This window comes from Malania oleifera, chromosome 2 (assembly GCF_029873635.1).
Source record: "Malania oleifera isolate guangnan ecotype guangnan chromosome 2, ASM2987363v1, whole genome shotgun sequence".
In the NCBI taxonomy this organism is placed as follows: domain Eukaryota; kingdom Viridiplantae; phylum Streptophyta; class Magnoliopsida; order Santalales; family Ximeniaceae; genus Malania; species Malania oleifera.
Genome location: NC_080418.1, coordinates 132464761 through 132482735, shown reverse-complemented (window position 1 = coordinate 132482735; position 17975 = coordinate 132464761). Strand labels below are relative to the sequence as shown.

General features: G+C 36.9%; 1 protein-coding gene across 1 annotated transcript; it reads right to left on the bottom strand.

The window, feature by feature from the left end:
• Positions 1-596: 596 nt before the first annotated feature.
• LOC131148589 (uncharacterized) lies at positions 597-16780 on the bottom strand. The gene is made up of 10 exons (XM_058098398.1): positions 16529-16780; positions 13848-14070; positions 13515-13672; positions 13277-13422; positions 10305-10367; positions 10017-10109; positions 4247-4408; positions 3344-3432; positions 2367-2536; positions 597-1237 (listed from the first exon to the last, which is right to left on the bottom strand). The coding sequence occupies exons 1-10, from the start codon at positions 16653-16655 to the stop codon at positions 930-932; spliced, it is 1539 nt and encodes a 512-aa protein (XP_057954381.1). The 5' UTR covers positions 16656-16780; the 3' UTR covers positions 597-929.
• Between the last annotated feature and the right edge of the window lie 1195 nt (positions 16781-17975).

Genomic DNA, 17975 nt, shown 5'->3' with positions numbered 1-17975 from the left:
ATATAAATTTTCAAAAATCTTGAAATACAAAGTAAACAAAAACATTCTCACAAGACAACGAATGGGATTTTCAAAAATATTATTCTATGAAAATACTTTTGATACTGCTAAAAAATACACGCCCTTATCAAATAATTATTGGTTGCTTTTTTTTTCTTTGATTGAGTGAGCTTCTATGGTGTCTATTTAAAATTCATTTCCTTCTCTAACTCTTCTTAGTTGATTGCAAATGCGAAAAACTGAATCTTGCGTAGTTCCAAATAACCCTCCATTTGAGAAAATGAAATTCAAACCTTCAATTTTAATTTGTATAGGCAAAACACATTATAAAATTATATCAAGCTTGTTTAAATTCAAATCCCAAAATGCATAGTTCTCAAATATTAACTTATTTTAATTCTAATTTTGCACCATCTCTAAACATTCGAATGCCATCTTTGGAAACCATGCATTGCTGAATTCCCGCGAGCCACAATTCATACAACCCAAATTCTTTTATCAGGGAATGAAGGCACGCGTGAAGACCACCAAATTATGATCCATTCATGCAGCTCCACCACCAGGACAAATAGTTTGATAAGAACATTACAAGAACATTACCGTGCAAATCTGAATTTGATAAGATTCTTTGTGGGTTAAAAAAATTAAAGCCATCAAAATCCCAACCAAATAATGTTTAGATTAGCAACCTTCCTAAAAAAATTACATTTATATATTTTACATTATATTTGCTCTTGCTTTTCTTTTCTTTTTTTGGCTTTTGACCAATATAATGGCATTCCCCAACACTAAGAAAAGGGGCTTTCCAGCACTTTGACAAAATTGCCACATGGAGCTGAAATTGCTGTGGCCTAAGCATTCTTTCTGTCAGAGCTATTTTCAAAGCACCGTATGATCTTGGTTGAAATGATGCAGTGGCTTGCTGGGTATTACCACTTGAATATATTCATCCGGTTCCCACTCTGTACAGCAGTTTCATCCGAAGATTCTGATTCACTTTCAATTGTTTCATCCGAACTATCTTCTGGAAGAACTTGGATTCTGTCAGCATTCTCAATGATCCAACTACTAAACTCTGGAGATGATGCCCATTCTGCCATAGCTTTACGGGTTGATTCACGTGTGAAATCGTCCCACTCTTTCTTTGAAAACTTCTTTCTCTTGGCTGTTTTGTGGAAGGTCGAATAGTAATCCAGCTGGCCTCCTGGCCCCCAGCTCTTGGATGGTGAAATCACGCCTGTGACGGCCAAAACAAGCAAATGGCACGTGAAATATGTTGGTACCAAATGGGAAAGCTCCCAAAGCCATAAACATGTGGGGGTGATGCACTTAAATCTAGTGAGTTGGTGCATACAGAGTCGGCATCATTACACATTTTCAAAAAGAGGGGAGGAGGGGGGGCGGTATATGAGACATGTTTTCGCAAGGGAAGCATTTGGATGTCAGGGATGAAAAATGTTTTAGAAAAAAAAGAACTTCCAGAATCACATGCCATCACCTACACATTACATGCAAATATACACAGCACATGCCTTACCACACATACAAATACATGCGCACACAAGACATTCAGCTCCTTTTACATGGCAAGAGTTTTCCTATTCACTATCAGATCCATGTTCAGCAATGCTTTTTAAGGCAATACAATAGGTAATTGGAGGTCAAATGCACGCAAAAGACCTTACGGGAGCTATGTTCTAGGAACCACGGGGATGCACATTTTATCAGCCTGGATGATGCAGGTTGGGAAACCCTCTCAAATGGTGATCAAAGAATGAACATTCTAAAAGCTGCACAATATTATATGCTTCCAGGATGGACCAAATATATATCCTCCATTAAGCAAGTGGAAGTACCAACATCTACATACATTCATGAGAAAGCAAAAGATTAAGCATGAAAAAATTTACTACTTTTTAACAAGAGAGTCAAGACCACAAATGACCTTAAGGTAGCTATGTTCTTGGAACCAGAGGTGCACATTTTATTTAGCAGCAGCCTAGAGGGACAGATTGGGAAACCCTCTCAAATGGTTATCTAAGAATGAACATCTATAGATTGCACAATATATGCTCTCCATGTAGAACAGACCGAAAGGGGAGTCTAGGCACAACGGTAAAGTTGTCGCTGTGTGACCAAGAGGTCATGGATTTGAGGCGAGGAACAACCTCTTGCAAAAATTCAAAATAAGGCTCCGTACTAAAGACCCATTGTGGTTCGCCCCTCCCCCGGACCCTGCATATGTGAGAGCTTTGTGCACCGGGCTGCCCTTTTTCATATGGAACAGACACCACAATTATACCCTTAAGTGAAAGTACCAACATGTACATATGTATACATAGATTAACAAGCAAGAAATTCATTACCTTTAACAGGTGAGCCCGACCAGTGAGAGAATTTTTTTGGGCTATTCCACGCTGTTCCTTGATGACCTGTTTTTGCTGACCTCCTAAGAAATTCAGCATGGTTGCGCTTCACATTTGAATGTCTAGTCTTCAGTGACCAAGGACTTCCATCCCCAGAACACGAATGATCCCTGCATAAAATTATACATAATACTGACTTGCTATTTTCCTATAATGTTGATAGTTGCCAAAAAAAAAAATGGTGAAAACCTTAGAAACCTCTAGAAAACAGCAAAGAAAGCCAAAAAAATAAAAAAGGAAGAGACAGAGTAACTATAAGGACTATTAATATATCTAATCAATAATGGTTGGTGCATCCACTTTGACAATGTCATCTATAGGTTCTAACATATTATAGCACTTGTACTGTTCAGGCAGAACAATATTGACAATGGAGCTGTATGGATCAGTTCAAATCAATGTGGAATTAATACCAAACACATTCTATGTTTTCTCCAAACTTTAAGATAATAGACACAATACAAATAATCTAAGAAATTTTAAAATCTGTTAGTCAATGTAATTAAAAATTTATAAAAAAAAAATACTCACTTTATATCTTGCTTTACAACTTATACAGGAGCCATTTTACAAATAATCTCTCATGGATTCAATTTTTGGTTGGGAAAAATTATCAGAGTACTACTAATTTACCTGGACAAAATGGGCAGAATCGTTATTCCCCAAATGGCTTAAATTATGTTCAATCACTATTTCTCAGATAGCTGACTCATGAAAATATTGGTACTGTTAAATGGCTAAAATTATCAATTGAACTAGATGGAATACATTTACTCAAATAAAAGGCTCCAACAGGAACCATTTCAGCCATTTGAATAATCAGCCAACAGAAATTTCCACCTTATATATGATGCCCAGCATGGTATTTTAGAAAACTTGACCTAAAATAGATAAGCATGGGAGGAAATGAAACTTACATTAGATCTTTCCACTTTAAGAAACTGAGAAAGCAAATAGCCCAACAAGAAACCAATGCCACCACTGATAAAGGAATGTCAATAGTGCTCTGAAATATAAAAACAAAAATGTGTAGTTAGACAACACTTGGAGGTAACATAAAATTTAAATGGCTGAAAGACAGTAACAACACTTCAAGTAACATAAATTTTGCAAGGCTCAAAAACAAATAGCACCAATAACATTAAACAAACATATTTCATAGATCATTTCAGCCATGTCACAGTGCCTCATGCATGCATGCACTGGCACACTAACCCCCAAGAGAGAAAGAGAGAGAGAGAGAGAGAGAGAGAGAGAGCGCATTCAGCAATGGCTAGTACTTACTATTTAAATTATTGATGGGCATAAGTTGGCAACTAATTAGAGCAGACTGTGTCACAAAGGGTGGGGGAAAATTTAGAAGTGTTTGAAAATAAAATACAGCTAACTGTTTCATGAAAGGTGACTCTCATGCTCAACCAAGGTGTTCAGCCAAGCAAGGAAGCGAAAGGCCACAGGCCATATTGCTCTTTTTAACATTCAAGTGGCTCATAGCTACTTAGAAAAAGGCCTCTAATCAACATAGATCTGTGTGTGTGTGGGCGGGCGTTTATTGAAATAAGATCTTTGCTTGGCTCAGGCATTTGCCTTTTCCACTCCTTGGGCCTTAGGGAACATGGTATCCTAGTGGTTTGATGGCTCATTTTGCCTCCAGGTACCCTGACTAACAGACTTCACGCATGCATGTGCACATGTGGAAAGGTATCCCATGATTTATATGTTATCTTATTCAATGAGTTGTTGGATCCCACAGTCAAAGATAGCATGCAAATAGGTATAAAGTACAAAACAATTCAACTCATGGGAAAGCAATATAGCACCTGCATAATCAATGCGGCTGCAATGATGCGCATTGCCCACTTTACAAACTGAGCTGTTCCAATATCCACAGTTCCATCTTCTAAAATAACAAATTTCCTGACCATCCAGTACCCAAATGCAGCTCCAGAAAGCACAATTCCTATTAGTAAAAATATTGAGACCTGTTAGCACAAGAAGGTGAAAGAGATAGTTAAGAAACAAATTGTTGACCTGTTCCACTTGAAAACAAAAGGGTTGCTCAACAGAAGCAAAAAGTAAAACTAAATACGAGTGTGCCAAGTTGTCAAAGAACATTAAAAATAATTTATTTACTCTACCATAAATATACACAGATCCTCTCTAATTATGACATGGTGATGTAGGGTGGGAAGTGGGTTTTGAATGAATCATTTTGACCCAGTTTGGAGGCTAACTTCAAAAGATGGGGTCAAGGGATTGTTAGGTCGTTAGGACCTTAACCCAAACGTGTTTTGTTAATTAGTATTTTATTGTGTTTAGTTTTACTCGTAGTAGAATTATGTGTTATGGGGTCTGTTTGTAATATTTCTGTATTTTTGCGTTGGTTTGTAATTTCAAGTCTCTTTAGGGGTATATGTGTAATTCCCTGTGTTTTAGGCTGTCTTATAAATAGTGTGTGAAAGCCATGCAAGAAGTGGTTATTGTTGAATTTGAATTGCGCATGAGATCTTTCTCCCCAATTGCATCCCCTTCTTCTTCCTTCTTCCCTTCTCTCCTCTACAACAACAATAACAAACCTCAAGTCCCACAAAGTGGGGTCAGCTATAAGAATCTTCCCTTCTCTCCACTATTTATCCCAAATTCTCTCATTGATGCAATTCTTTGATATTGTCCAGCATCACATATGGTTAAAAATTATAGTATTTGTGCATCACCATTTAACCTAAAAGCTTATGCTGTTAGGTGGCAGGCTTAGGGTAAATATTAAGCTATCCACCACTCACCCACACGTGATCCTATCTCAACTGTGGATTGCAATTGAATGGTGCACAAACACAAACAAAACAAAGTGCACTAACAAATATCTATAATATATATAAAAGAGTGGACAGTGTAAGCCATTTCGTGGACTTACCTCTTGAAAGTAAGACAAAACATTACTAAAAATAATTAGGTAGATAATATTCCAATATCATTCAGATAATGAAGAACCTAACTACAAGAAGATTGGGGCCTGTTTACTTGTGGAAAATAGTTTTCATTTTCATTTTTAGTTTTCTAAAGAAATACAAAAGTAAGCTAATTTTTCAAGTTTACATTTGTATTAAAAATAAAATAAAAAATAAAAGCAATAAAAATTTTTGGCACTATTTACTGTTATGGGAGATTTTTAACAACCAAAGGTGGATTCACGGCAGTAAGCAGGAGCTGTTTTTTCCTAGCACAAATCCACCATGCAGCCCCTGCTCCAATTACTAACCTGTTTATAATTCATCCCTGCCCAACCTGCCTTGAATCCTTTTATATAATATCAAATAAATAATATATATTGTTTAATGACCTTACGTCCAAACAACTTAAAGAATGACAAAAAAAAATATTCCAGAAGTTCAGAGGGGGAGGGGGTGGTGCTGGAATTGTATAAGCTTTAGATTTTAGGCCAAAAGTGGGATTGTACCAAAAACAAACCCTAGATTTGCTGCTTTAGCTTTAGATTTTGGAGCTGGGAGGAGTCAGCAGCAGTGGCACTGGAGGCAGCCCACAGGAGCACCAGTGTCCACCTCTAAGCAGGTTTCTTTCTCTCTCGTCAACGTCTTCATCACAACTCTCCCTGTCAGCTGGATTGGTAACTTGTTTGGACTTGGGGATTGCCAGACCACCATCCACTGTCTGCACAAGAGGAGCACAGCCTGGCATGACAGCAACCACAGTGCTGCAAAGCCTTAAACCACACAAAGCTCGCTGTTTTCACCATCCTAGCAGAAGGCAGGGCTCCAAATGATTCAGGGAAGGGATGGTGGTTTTGCCTCAAAACAGATTTGGAGGCAGTACACGAGGGACAGGGCAGTTTGGCAGGACAGCGATGGTAGTGACCATCCCGCTCTAGATCCACTCCATTTACATCCCTATGCCCAATTCCACACCCATATTTCAAAATTGAAAAGAAAATATGAATTCCTATAAATAACTTTGAGTAATGATACATTACTTAATAAATCAATTATGATAACATATCATCAATTTATTTTAAAAACATCCAAACCATATTATAAATTATTTAAATATTATTTTCTCATTAAAAAAAATTGTGTACACAATCATTTAATCCACAAATGTGAATAATGAATATTGAAGTATTTTGAGAACAAGATGCCACGACATTTGAAAACTGAAAAAAAAATATATTGTTTTTAGTCATCACCACAGCAGCTAAAACCCCAAAACAGATGCTGAAATCTAGCAATGCAAACAACTGTGTTGTTACCACCTTACAACCCCAATTACCAGAATTCTAAAAATTGTTATCCTGAAATACAAAAGTAGGCTACCGCTTATTGCTGTCCATAGGCATAGTGAGATCACACTTGTCAATAGGCATTAAGAAATCATCAATCTTAAAATGTGGACAAGTGCTTGTGGATTGACTTTTCCTAAGATGTGCAGTTCTTTGCAAGTTAATCCGAGACCCAAAACTCAACCAAGCTGAACTGAACTAAAAAAAATCTACAGTACCTATTTTTGTGCGATGCTACTGGATTTTGGCTGTATTTATTTGTTTTCAACCTACATACAATTGTCAACCTAGGTTGGTTGATGATTTGACATTTAGTAAGCTCTCATATTGCCTGCACTAGCTGCAGAAATGGCCTTTAGACAAATAGTAGGACATGTCCGTGTTGAGAATATACAGAGCTTTTTTAGGTTTCCTCTATTTTCTGCACACAAACCAATGGGTCATTGTGTTAAGGCTACTGCATATAACTAATATTACAGTAAATTAATTTTAGATTTAGAGTTTGTATTGCTTCTAAATAATTTGTATCCCTAGTAACTTGACTAAGATAATCATGAGCGCAAATTCCCATTCATGTATTCTATGCAATTATATGAATATGTTCTGTTGCCAATGTTTTGTTCTATAAGCAGTTTTCAAGTCTGAATTAAATTTTGTTTTTTCTTTCATAATAAGATTAAGTGTACTAAGAAAGAATCACGACCACAAATTCCCAATTCATGCATTCTATGCAATTATATGAATATGTTCTGTCGCCAATGTTTTGTTCTATTAGCAGTTTTTCAAGTCTGAACTATATTTTTTTTTTTTTTATAATAAGATTAAGTGTACTAAGAAAGAAGAATAACAGAATAGAACCAAGGAGAAAACAAGCTATGCTCAAGAAAGGAACGATCAATAGAAGAAGAAATGAAAAAGAAACAAAACCTAACAAAAACTAAATTATAAAACCCCCTTTTAAGCCCTTTCCATCATAATTCAAAGGGCACTGCAAATTTTCTAATTTGTGTTTGCTTTTCTTTAGCTTCCTTTTACCACCATCCTAATGAACTTCATTTCCTCTAGGATGAGACACCCACAAGCCCATCTTATCTGGTAGTAGTGAGCTTCTAACTCTCTCCCATTAACCTCTTCCACAGGGATAGGCAAAATCCTATCTGTACACAGCTGCTTTTTGCCCAGTCCATCATCATCAAAAATAGGAACTCCCTCCAAAGACCAAACCTCCCATGGTAGATGGTGGCACATGTAATGTACCCCAAAGTAGATTAGATGATTCATATTGTTCCCAAAACTAATCCAATAACAAAAGGCCATAACAAGCAAACTCGCTGGCAGCATCTCTCTCATCATCAACCAGATCTCCCCATCGCTTCTCCTTACCCTGTTAACCTTTTCGTCCAGATTATCCTTCTAAACATTCAAGGACTCCACAATACACAAATTCCCCTTACCATTTCTTCTTAAAGATTTTGTCATCATCTCACAGGATTAGCCCATCTTTCTTTGGGGAAAAAAAAAATTTCTTTCCACCACCCTCATGAATCTCCATCCAACGAGAATAAACCATGTTGCTCCTAGCCTTATCAGAATCAGTTCCCTTCTCACCACACTCCCCCTCCCCCAGCCCCAGCCCCAATCTTACCCCACACATTGTACCCAGAGTCTCTTCTGATTCTTAGTGAGTGCCCCCCACCCCCACCCCCAAAACAAGAGTCACAGAAGGGTGCTTGCTGGGCAAACTCTCATTGCGTCAAAAAGGCTCAGCCACCAAGGACGCAGAAGCATCAACCAAATGCCCATTTTGCCCGAATCAATTTTGTCCTTCACAGGAGCATTACCTTTCACCTGTGAAGAAGCTACCAACCTCTCCTTTTCCAACTGCAAAGCAAATCTAGAAGGGTGACTTAAATTTCCTCTCTTCAAGCCTTTATATGAGGTCTGGCCATTTCCACTCCTTACAAAGCAAGCAGCTCTGCCACTATGAACCTTCCACCCTCAAACAATACCCTCCTTTAACTTCAAGGAACCAAGATCAGACCCACAGCCTTGAAGCAAAGATTTATTTGGACGATGGGCCTGATTACTAACAGAGGCACTGCACTGTGTCTGATTGGAACATAAAACCTGATTCGGAAATACAAGCTGTCAAAAGCATCAACCTGCCCAATTAATCTTTACCGAATCTAGCTCTATTCTATATCACCCAACAACTAGCCCAATTACAGAGAAATATTAATTATACCCGACCCAACCCACTCCAAGCATGCATCGTTCCACTTGGACTCATGGGCCCCAACCCTTGTCTGACAAATCCTAGCTGCCCCGAAATTTGCTGGAGTGTCATCCGCTGCCACTCCTTCCCTAGGATGCACTACAGTTTCACAGGTACTCCAATACCTCCCACTTGGATTTGAACCTCCCACCAAGACATCCTTCCAAGTCCAGCAACCATTGGCACCTGCAGGATTTTACACAATCAAATTCTGGCAGTTGTAACCTTCTCTGCATACCGACTCCAAAAGTGCAATATATCTTCTCCGACACTCCTCATTCAATCCCTCTAGTATAAAATGGAATAACCCTTGCCAATTGAAAACAGCCTCAGTTCCAAAAAAAAAAGACTTTACGATTCGTTTTAATTGCCACCCAATACAGGATTTTACTAAACTGCTTGTATATTAAATGAACTACTCTAATCTTGATAAGACCATGGAATGGTGGGAAAGCAATTGCACACCCATCATGCAGCCAATGTCACGATCCTAATCCACCTGCTCCTATGTCGGTACTTCTCCTCCAATTGAACAAAATCCTCTTCCCTAATCTTTTTGCAGATGCAGATTGAAATTGAAGTCTTGCTCTCAATCTGCATGACTTTAGAAAACCCTCCATCTCTAATTTAGAAAAAATTTCTGGAAAGAAAAGAAAAGCCAGGCAAGAGAGTGAGAGCTAGAGAGGCATTGTTGCTTTTGTAGTAGTAGTAGCAGCAGCAGTAATAAAAAAAATTATAATAATAGTATGAATTACATTATATGCAAAAGATACTCAAAACAACCTACAAAATAACATAAATTTCCTTGCCAACGCATAAAGTGATAAAAAATCCCTCTGTGAGAAGGAAAAGATGGAGGATAGGACTCGCATGTTATGCATCTGTTAACTAAAAATGTTTATTACTAGATGCCTACAATGAATGAAAAAGACTATCTAAAAATGTTTATATTACTAGATGCATATAACAAATGAAAAAAACTATCATTTGCAGCAGGAATAGATAAGAGGATAGAACTCACTGGGTGATGCATCTCTTCACTCAGACCAAAACTGACAAGAATTGAATTCACCAGCATTGAGAAGTGGTGTAAAAGAAAAGAACCAGCTCCAAGCTGAAATAATAAATGAGAAATAGTGAGCCTTTACACGCATTAGATTGAACCAATTGTGAGAAAATTAGTCCCTGTTGACATAATATTTATGTTTTTACTAGGTGGGGAAGGGAGGGTAATATTAAAGCATTTGCTTTTTCTTTTTCTTTTTTTTTTTTTTTTGGGTGTGTGGATGTAGAGGAAGAGGAATCTTACCACTGATCCATATATGGTAAGGTAGAAGACATTTTTCCTTCCAGTTGGTAACAATTTCATACCCTGTGCAAGATAAAATACAAACTAATAAGAAAAATGGATTAAGCAAAAGATATGGAACCAAGATTACAAAAACACACTACAAATCATGGCATTGAGATGCAAATTGCAAAACTACTAAGAAAAACTACCATAGCCAGCTCAAAATTTTATAATGTAAAACTTTTGCTAAGGCTTGATATACATTGTTGGTCCACAACGTAATAGCTTAAGCTTTTAGGTAAAGTGGTATTCTAACATGGTACAAGAGCCAAATTGTCAAGAGGTCCTGGGTTCTAGTCCCATTGCCCGCGTTTATTGTGTGGTGTTTAAAAATTTATTGTATTCCCTATAATGGGTGTTCTTTATCATGCGTTTAGTGTTAAGGCTTGATATGCATTGTTGACCACAACCTAACAGTTAGGCTTTATGATCAAGTGGTTGTCTAACAACTTCATATGCATATTAATACATAAAAACATTAAAAACACTTTTAGGGCTTGCAAACTTTGAGCTTCCAATGGAATACACAAAATAATATCAGGTAAACAGATCCACAACAACAGAATCCCTTCAACCCATAGCAAACTATAACAGCAGGCTCTTGGCTTCCAAAGCGGGTCTTAAAATTAATCTGTAAAATTGTAATCATGAAAGTCATCCCATGCCTCCAACCAGAATGCATATATGCTTTATGGTTTTAAATTTTAACCTCAAGTTAAGTTAAGATGCTAGGTTGAAAATTGGATAAGTTGGGCATCAATATAGCCATACAAGGGAGCCCATCACAGACTCACAGTTGACTTTGGCAGTTACGGAATAAAATATATTCTATGTAGAATCAGGAAAAAATAATTAAAATTTTGCAGCAAGAGAATAATTATGTCTAGAAACTTATTCATACTTAAATGTGCAGCAAAATATTTTTCTAATAAAGACAAATAGATGAAGAAAAGTCAAGATTCAATATCAAGAAATATTGAAATGAGGTTTTATTTTATGTTTGGTCTGTTCTATATCCTCAAATCAGCTAATGTAACAATATTAAACCTAAAAGAAGTAGCAGATTTTACTTAGTGGGTTCTAAGGGTCAAGAGCACTCAAGTGATTCCAAGATTTGGTAGAAATTCAGATTGCATCAAGTGTTTTAGGTTAATTAACACACATAAATACTGCTGCTTTAGATGAAAGCAGTGTTTCAAAAGGCGAAGGCGTAAGGTGAGGTGTTTTACCCCTAATGAGGTGAGGCCCAAGCCTCAAGGAAGGTGAGGTTTTTATCCCTAATGAGGCAAGGCATAAGCCTCAAGGCATTCAAGCGTAAGCCTTTTGAGACTTTGATTTTGATTTTAAAAATATAAAATAAATTATATAAAAAAATAATAATATGAAATTTATTGAATAAATTATAAATTTGGTTGTTTGAATTTTAAATTTAAAAAAAATTAGAAAAAAAATTCAAAACACATTAACCAAGCTGTCTTCATTGCCACATGGTCTTCTACAGCCACATGCCCTTCTTCAGGTTGCATTCCCACCCAGTAAAACAAGTCTTGCCAATCTCTCGCAATTTATTCTGCAGAGTCGATTATCTCCATCAAAAAGAGACTCAGCCGAGAAAGAGACAGGCTTGAGACGAGGGCGAGGAAACTTAGAAGGCAGCCCAATTGTCTTGTCAGGGAGAACGAGAGAGAGGGAGAGACAAATGGTTGGAGAGACATGGCAGCACAGTTGTCTTCTCGGAGGAGCCCACCAGAGAAGATTGGCGGTGGCTCTTTGTCGAAGTGATGAAGTACTCATTGAAGGGAGGAGTTTTCAATTGTTTGATTCTTCATTGACAAAAAAACAACTGAAAGGGCATTTCTGCCCCATTTTGCAGTTCCTTCCATTTTTTTGTATTATTAAAACAAGTTAATGGTTGATCCGAAGATGCATGCACCTTCCTTTAGAGGCATAAGACACGCTTTTTCAATTGAGGCGTACGCCCCTGGCCCAGAAAGCAAATGAAGTTCAGGAATTCTGCCTTTTGAACTACACTTCAGTGTGTTTCAGCCCCAAAACGCCTCAAGGCACATATCAGAAACACCTTTAAAAACATTGGATGGAAGTAAAGCATGCATCTAAGGCAGCTGATGGTATGCCACAAGCCAATTGCTCAAAATTTATAGTTTCAAAATTATGAATGAAAATTTATCATACTGTTGAGCAGTTCAGGACACCGCTGATGCAGTAACTCAAAGACTTTAGATACATTCTCGACTAAAAGGGTTATATACATGCATGTAATTTCTTCCAATCAATGAATAACTGTATGATGACCTCCCCAGCAATTATATGTAATTCTTTTTTTGGGTTAAAAGGCAATTATGCTTCCTTCTGGGATTGCACGAAGCAACCCTGAAGTGTGAAGTCTCTAGGGCCCTAGGCACAACACCTGAAGTGTAAGTGTGATGCCTTCTTCTTCTTCATCATCTTCTTCTTTCTCTTCTTCTTACAACCAGCCTTCAATTGTTATCATAAACCCCAGGAAATCTTCCCAGTGTCTTTTTCTAAAACTAAAGGCCCTAATTGGGTCCACATCATTTGCACTCAAAAATACTAATTCACGGTTCTCATAATTGTTAACATAGTGCTCACAGTATTGAGCCACACATAAACATATTTCTGAACTTTGGTTTTCTCATCCCAACTTATTACCATATGAAACCAAATTGCAAATCCTAGTTTTTCCCATTCAACAGATGCCGTAGGTCAAAAAGATTCATTGTGATTAAAATAAAATTGAACATTGACCACAAATTTTTTCAGTAATAATATTTTTTAAATCCAAAAACACTTAGGTTGGTTCATTTCAAAGCACATTTTTTAAGTTCCAGGAAATTTTAAAAGCTGTAGAGCATATAAAGACATAATCTTTGCTCATCAAACCCAAATACCTGAAATAGAAGAATTATGATGACAAGAAAAACACCAATAACCATTGAGCTGCTGTAATAAAAGGGAACCCAACTGCTGACAACTGGTGCCAGCAGTAGAAAAGCAAATCCTACTGCAAGGCAGATGAGGCGCCATGGTTGAAACTCTGCAAAATCCATAAAGATCAAAAAAAAGGTCAATGCCAACAAACAAAACCAGATTTGAGAATTGAATGCTATCATCATGTTAAAGCCTAACCTTCTTCAACAGAGACTGTGACAGAACCAGGCACTTTGCCAATAAGCTTCACATCAACAAAACGGTCCACATACGGAGAAGTGAATGAGTTCCATAACCCTCTCTGGATGGCTTTCCAATCATCCTTTCTGCACTGGCATGGTCCAAGTGAAGCATTCCTGCACACATTCAACATGACACCAATTCCCCACCACTCAGATTTGCAGAGTTTTCCAAATATGCAAGTCTAAATAGATGTGTAGGCGTGTGTGGGTGTGTGTGTGTGTGTGTGAGAGAGAGAGAGAGAGAGAGAGAGCTTAAATATTATTGGAACTTTCAATATTTTTCACTTACCCATGAAAACAGACCAGGATGTTATTGTGTAATCTCTCAGGGATCTCCACAGATGGGACCAGGGTAACCCGAAATGAACTGGCATAACTTGTAAGCTTGAATCTTGACATACCAGCAACCAGAATGCGTTCGCACGAAAAAATATCCTTAGAACCATGAGATGGTGAATACCCAGCAAGCGGAGATGGTGTAAGCTCAACAACTGGACTTCCAAGGTCAACAACTGCAATTCTCAAATTTTCCAATATTATTTTTAAAATCCACTAAAATTCACTGAAAGAAAATAAATAAATAATGAGGGGAAGTAAGGGGCCAAAATGGGAAAAAATAGCATGTGCTCACATCACATAAAGCAAACCATACAGCATAAATTTGAACTCCTAAATGATCTAAACATGCTAAAGAAAAAATAGCACAGGCCATGTTGACCACAGTCAAATGAACACAACATCACCAAATCACTAACATAACCCTCTCAATAAAATGCTAAAATAAAAAAAAAAGCCCTAGAATAATATTTCAAAAAATGCCCCCAACAAGAGTCATTCAACTCATTCCCATTCAATTAAACATGTTCATCTATTAAAAAAGTAACTTGGCTCAAGTGGTAAGGGTGACTTGTGACTTTGGTGACCCTAAGGTCCACGGATTTGATTCCCCCTTGAGAGTTTGCCCCGGTGAATTACCAAGGGCGCGTCAATGAGCGGACGGCTTTCAGCCTCCCGGAGGTTTGGTGCTACATCATAGTGTCCAAAGTGGCACGATGGTGGCTAGTGTCCCCAGATTATCAAAAAAAAAAAAGTAACATATAAAATACAAATAGAAAAAATTTAACGTAAAAGTCCACACTCCATGTTCACTAAATATAAACTTTAAAAGGCCCCAATACATGCAAAAAAATAAATATCTACCCCTCCACAAGTTGGCCTAGTTGTATCAACTAGATAGACTTAACATGCACATACAGAACATAGACGAAAACTTAGGGGCAACAAGAAACCCTAAATTCTGCAGTATAATCATGGCCCATCCAACTACTATGCAAATTAAAGAAACAAATATTCAAAATGAAAAACTAAATTCACAATTTGTTGTGGAGAAAAAATAACAGAACAACAACAATAACAACAAACCAAACCTAAAGGCCGACTGGGTGAAATTTACTACATGAATCCTTTTCCACCAATTTGCAAAACCTTGGGCAATTTCCTCTTACAATTTAAAGGTTGCAAAATCCTTACTATTTCATTCCAAGTTATTTAGGTCTACCCCTCCCCCTTGGACTGCGACTATGGGTAACTAACTACTACTCCTTGCACTCTTTGGTCCACATTGCAAATGCATAAAACATCTCCATCACACCTCCCTTTATCTAATTTTCTATAGGTGGCATGCCTAACATATTGAAAATGTCAATTCCTAAATTTATTTTTTAATGTTATATTATTCATTAACCTTAGCATCCTCATTTCAACAACTTTTACTTTTTGGATATGCAATTTATTAGTTGCCCATATCCATATAGTCTAATTGGTCTTATAGTCGTTCTATAAAGTTCTCTTTTAATTTAAGGGAATTCTATGATCAAAGACAAAGTACTTCTCATTATACCCAACTTGCTTTAACTCTATACATTACGTTTCAATTTCTCTTCCAACTTACCCAATAGATCCAAGATATCGAAATATACTAAAACTGTCAGTTTCTTGATCATAAAGTATATTCTTTTCTTCAATATTCCTCCTACCATGACTGAAATTGGATTTCATATATTCTGTCTTAGTTGTACTTATCTCAAATCCTCTAATTCTAAAATTTCTCACCATAATTCTAACTTAGATTCTACTCCATCACTAACTACTTTCATCAATCAAGACAATATCTTCCGAAAACAACATACAGCAACCTCATCTACAAAAGAAATTTCTGGATACAATGTTTCTTGTTGCTAGTTTCTTTAGTACCTAAGAAAAGAAGAACTTTCCTAAGACAGATCCCTTCCTACAATTTCTAAGGCATCAAACAGGGAATAAAAAAGGCAAAAGTATTTTTTATTTTACTAAACTAAATATTAAACCTAAAAATAAAAAAAATCCCCAGAACGTGCAAAAAAATATATAACATTTCCCCCATCACGCCTGGAGAGTTATCCTAGTTGTATATCGACTGGATAGACTTAAATACTCAAACAGCACATGGACGGAAATTTAGCAGCAACAAGAAACCCTGAATTCTGCAGTAAAATCACGGTCTATTCAACTACCATGCAAATCAAAGAAACTATATTGCAAAACGAAACCCTAAATTCCTGATTAGAAAACAATTTTTTTTCTAAATGTAATGCTTCTGATTTTGTTGTTTCCCAAGACAGAAAACTTCCTGTCTCCAACTACTATGCAGATCGAAGAAAGTAAATTGCAAAACGAAACCCTAAATTCCTGATTGGTTGCTGAGAAAAACCAAGAGGAAAAAAAAATATTTCTGAACATAATGTTTCTGTTTTCTTGTTTCCTTAATTCCTAAGAAACGAAAAACCCTCCTGATACACAATACTAACAGTGTCTTCCCACATTCCCAAATGCATCAATCAAGCAGAGCATGAAAAACGATTAAACAAGAAAGACAAACAACTGAAAAGAAAGTAAGAGAGAGAAGCGAAACGAAGGAAAAGATATGAGCACCTTTCAGTGGAGTCGCGTGGCTGTGGCAAGGGGGAATCAGAAGCAAGAAAGAAACACAGAAGAGGAGAAGAAGAAGAATAGGATGATGAAGAAGACGGGAAGGAGTAGCAGGAGAAGAAGAGCCCATTGCTCCGCTCTGTCCTCTCTTCACTGTCTCGCCGCCCCGCGAGAAACCGCGCGGTTTGGTCCTAATGTGCGTTGGAGGATGTCGGGACTTCCGTGTTATTCAAAAAGGGTGGTGCCCGCAATATCAACCAGAGCCAAAAAAAAAATTTCCAAGCCCACTGAAACAACGCGGCGTGGGCGTGCCACATAATTTACAAATTTGTTATTTTCAGGAAATAGTAAAATATATATATATATATATATATGTATATATATATAACAAATTATATATACACAACAACAACAATAACAAAACCAAACTTAAGTCCCACTAAGTAGGGTTGGTTATATGAATCTTTTTCCGCCAATTTATGTGATCATGAACCATTTCTTTTGATAAATTCAATAATATTAAATCCTTACTCACTATCTCCTCTCAAGTTATTTTAGGTCTCCTCCTACCCCTTCTACTGTCCCCCACAGTAATTATGTAACGCCCCGAACCCTTAAACTCAGGTCCGCTGCGTTAAACTTGATAATATCCTGATAAATCATAATCCAAAACATACATACGCAGCGGAAAACATAAACATAATTTCCATAAACATAGTTCTACAATTCCAACATTTCATAATAGCAGAGTTTACTATAACCTATCTATAAATCCATAAAATCTAACATTCACCTGCATTTCCATAAATACATACTTCATAACATTCTAGTATGTTCACAACCATTTCGTTGTCAACATTCTTAAAACATAAAGACATAAAACATAAATATTTCCATTTCTAAGATAGTATCAACATATACCATGTTTATTATATAGTCCTTCAAAAATACTAAAAATACCCTCAAGCTCCTAAGCCCGACCTCGAAGATGTCTTGAAAAAGAAACATTCATATTCGGGTGAAACACATTTCAATAATGGAAGAAACATACATATTAAAACAGCGTATGACCAACATAAGGTAAATAGATATCATTTTAATTACCTTTGCAAATTATTAACATAACTCTGAAATCATTTTATGAACTTAAACAATCACATGCAAAGTTTTAACCCACGAGATTACCTAAAGATAGGGGTGATTACCCGCCTATACAAGTAGCACTCCTCTGCTCTGATACATAGGTAACCCTAAGGTCACAACTAAAGCATACTAAGGCATTTACTTTACTCAGTAAGCCCTCAAGTGTTAGATTAATCTCGTACTCAAGCACTCAACAATAGTTTACCAGCAAAGGCCCTAAGGATAGGAAAATCTACTCGCACATACAAATAGGTTCTCTCTCCCCTAATACGTTATGTAGCTACTGCCACATATGAAGCTATTAGTG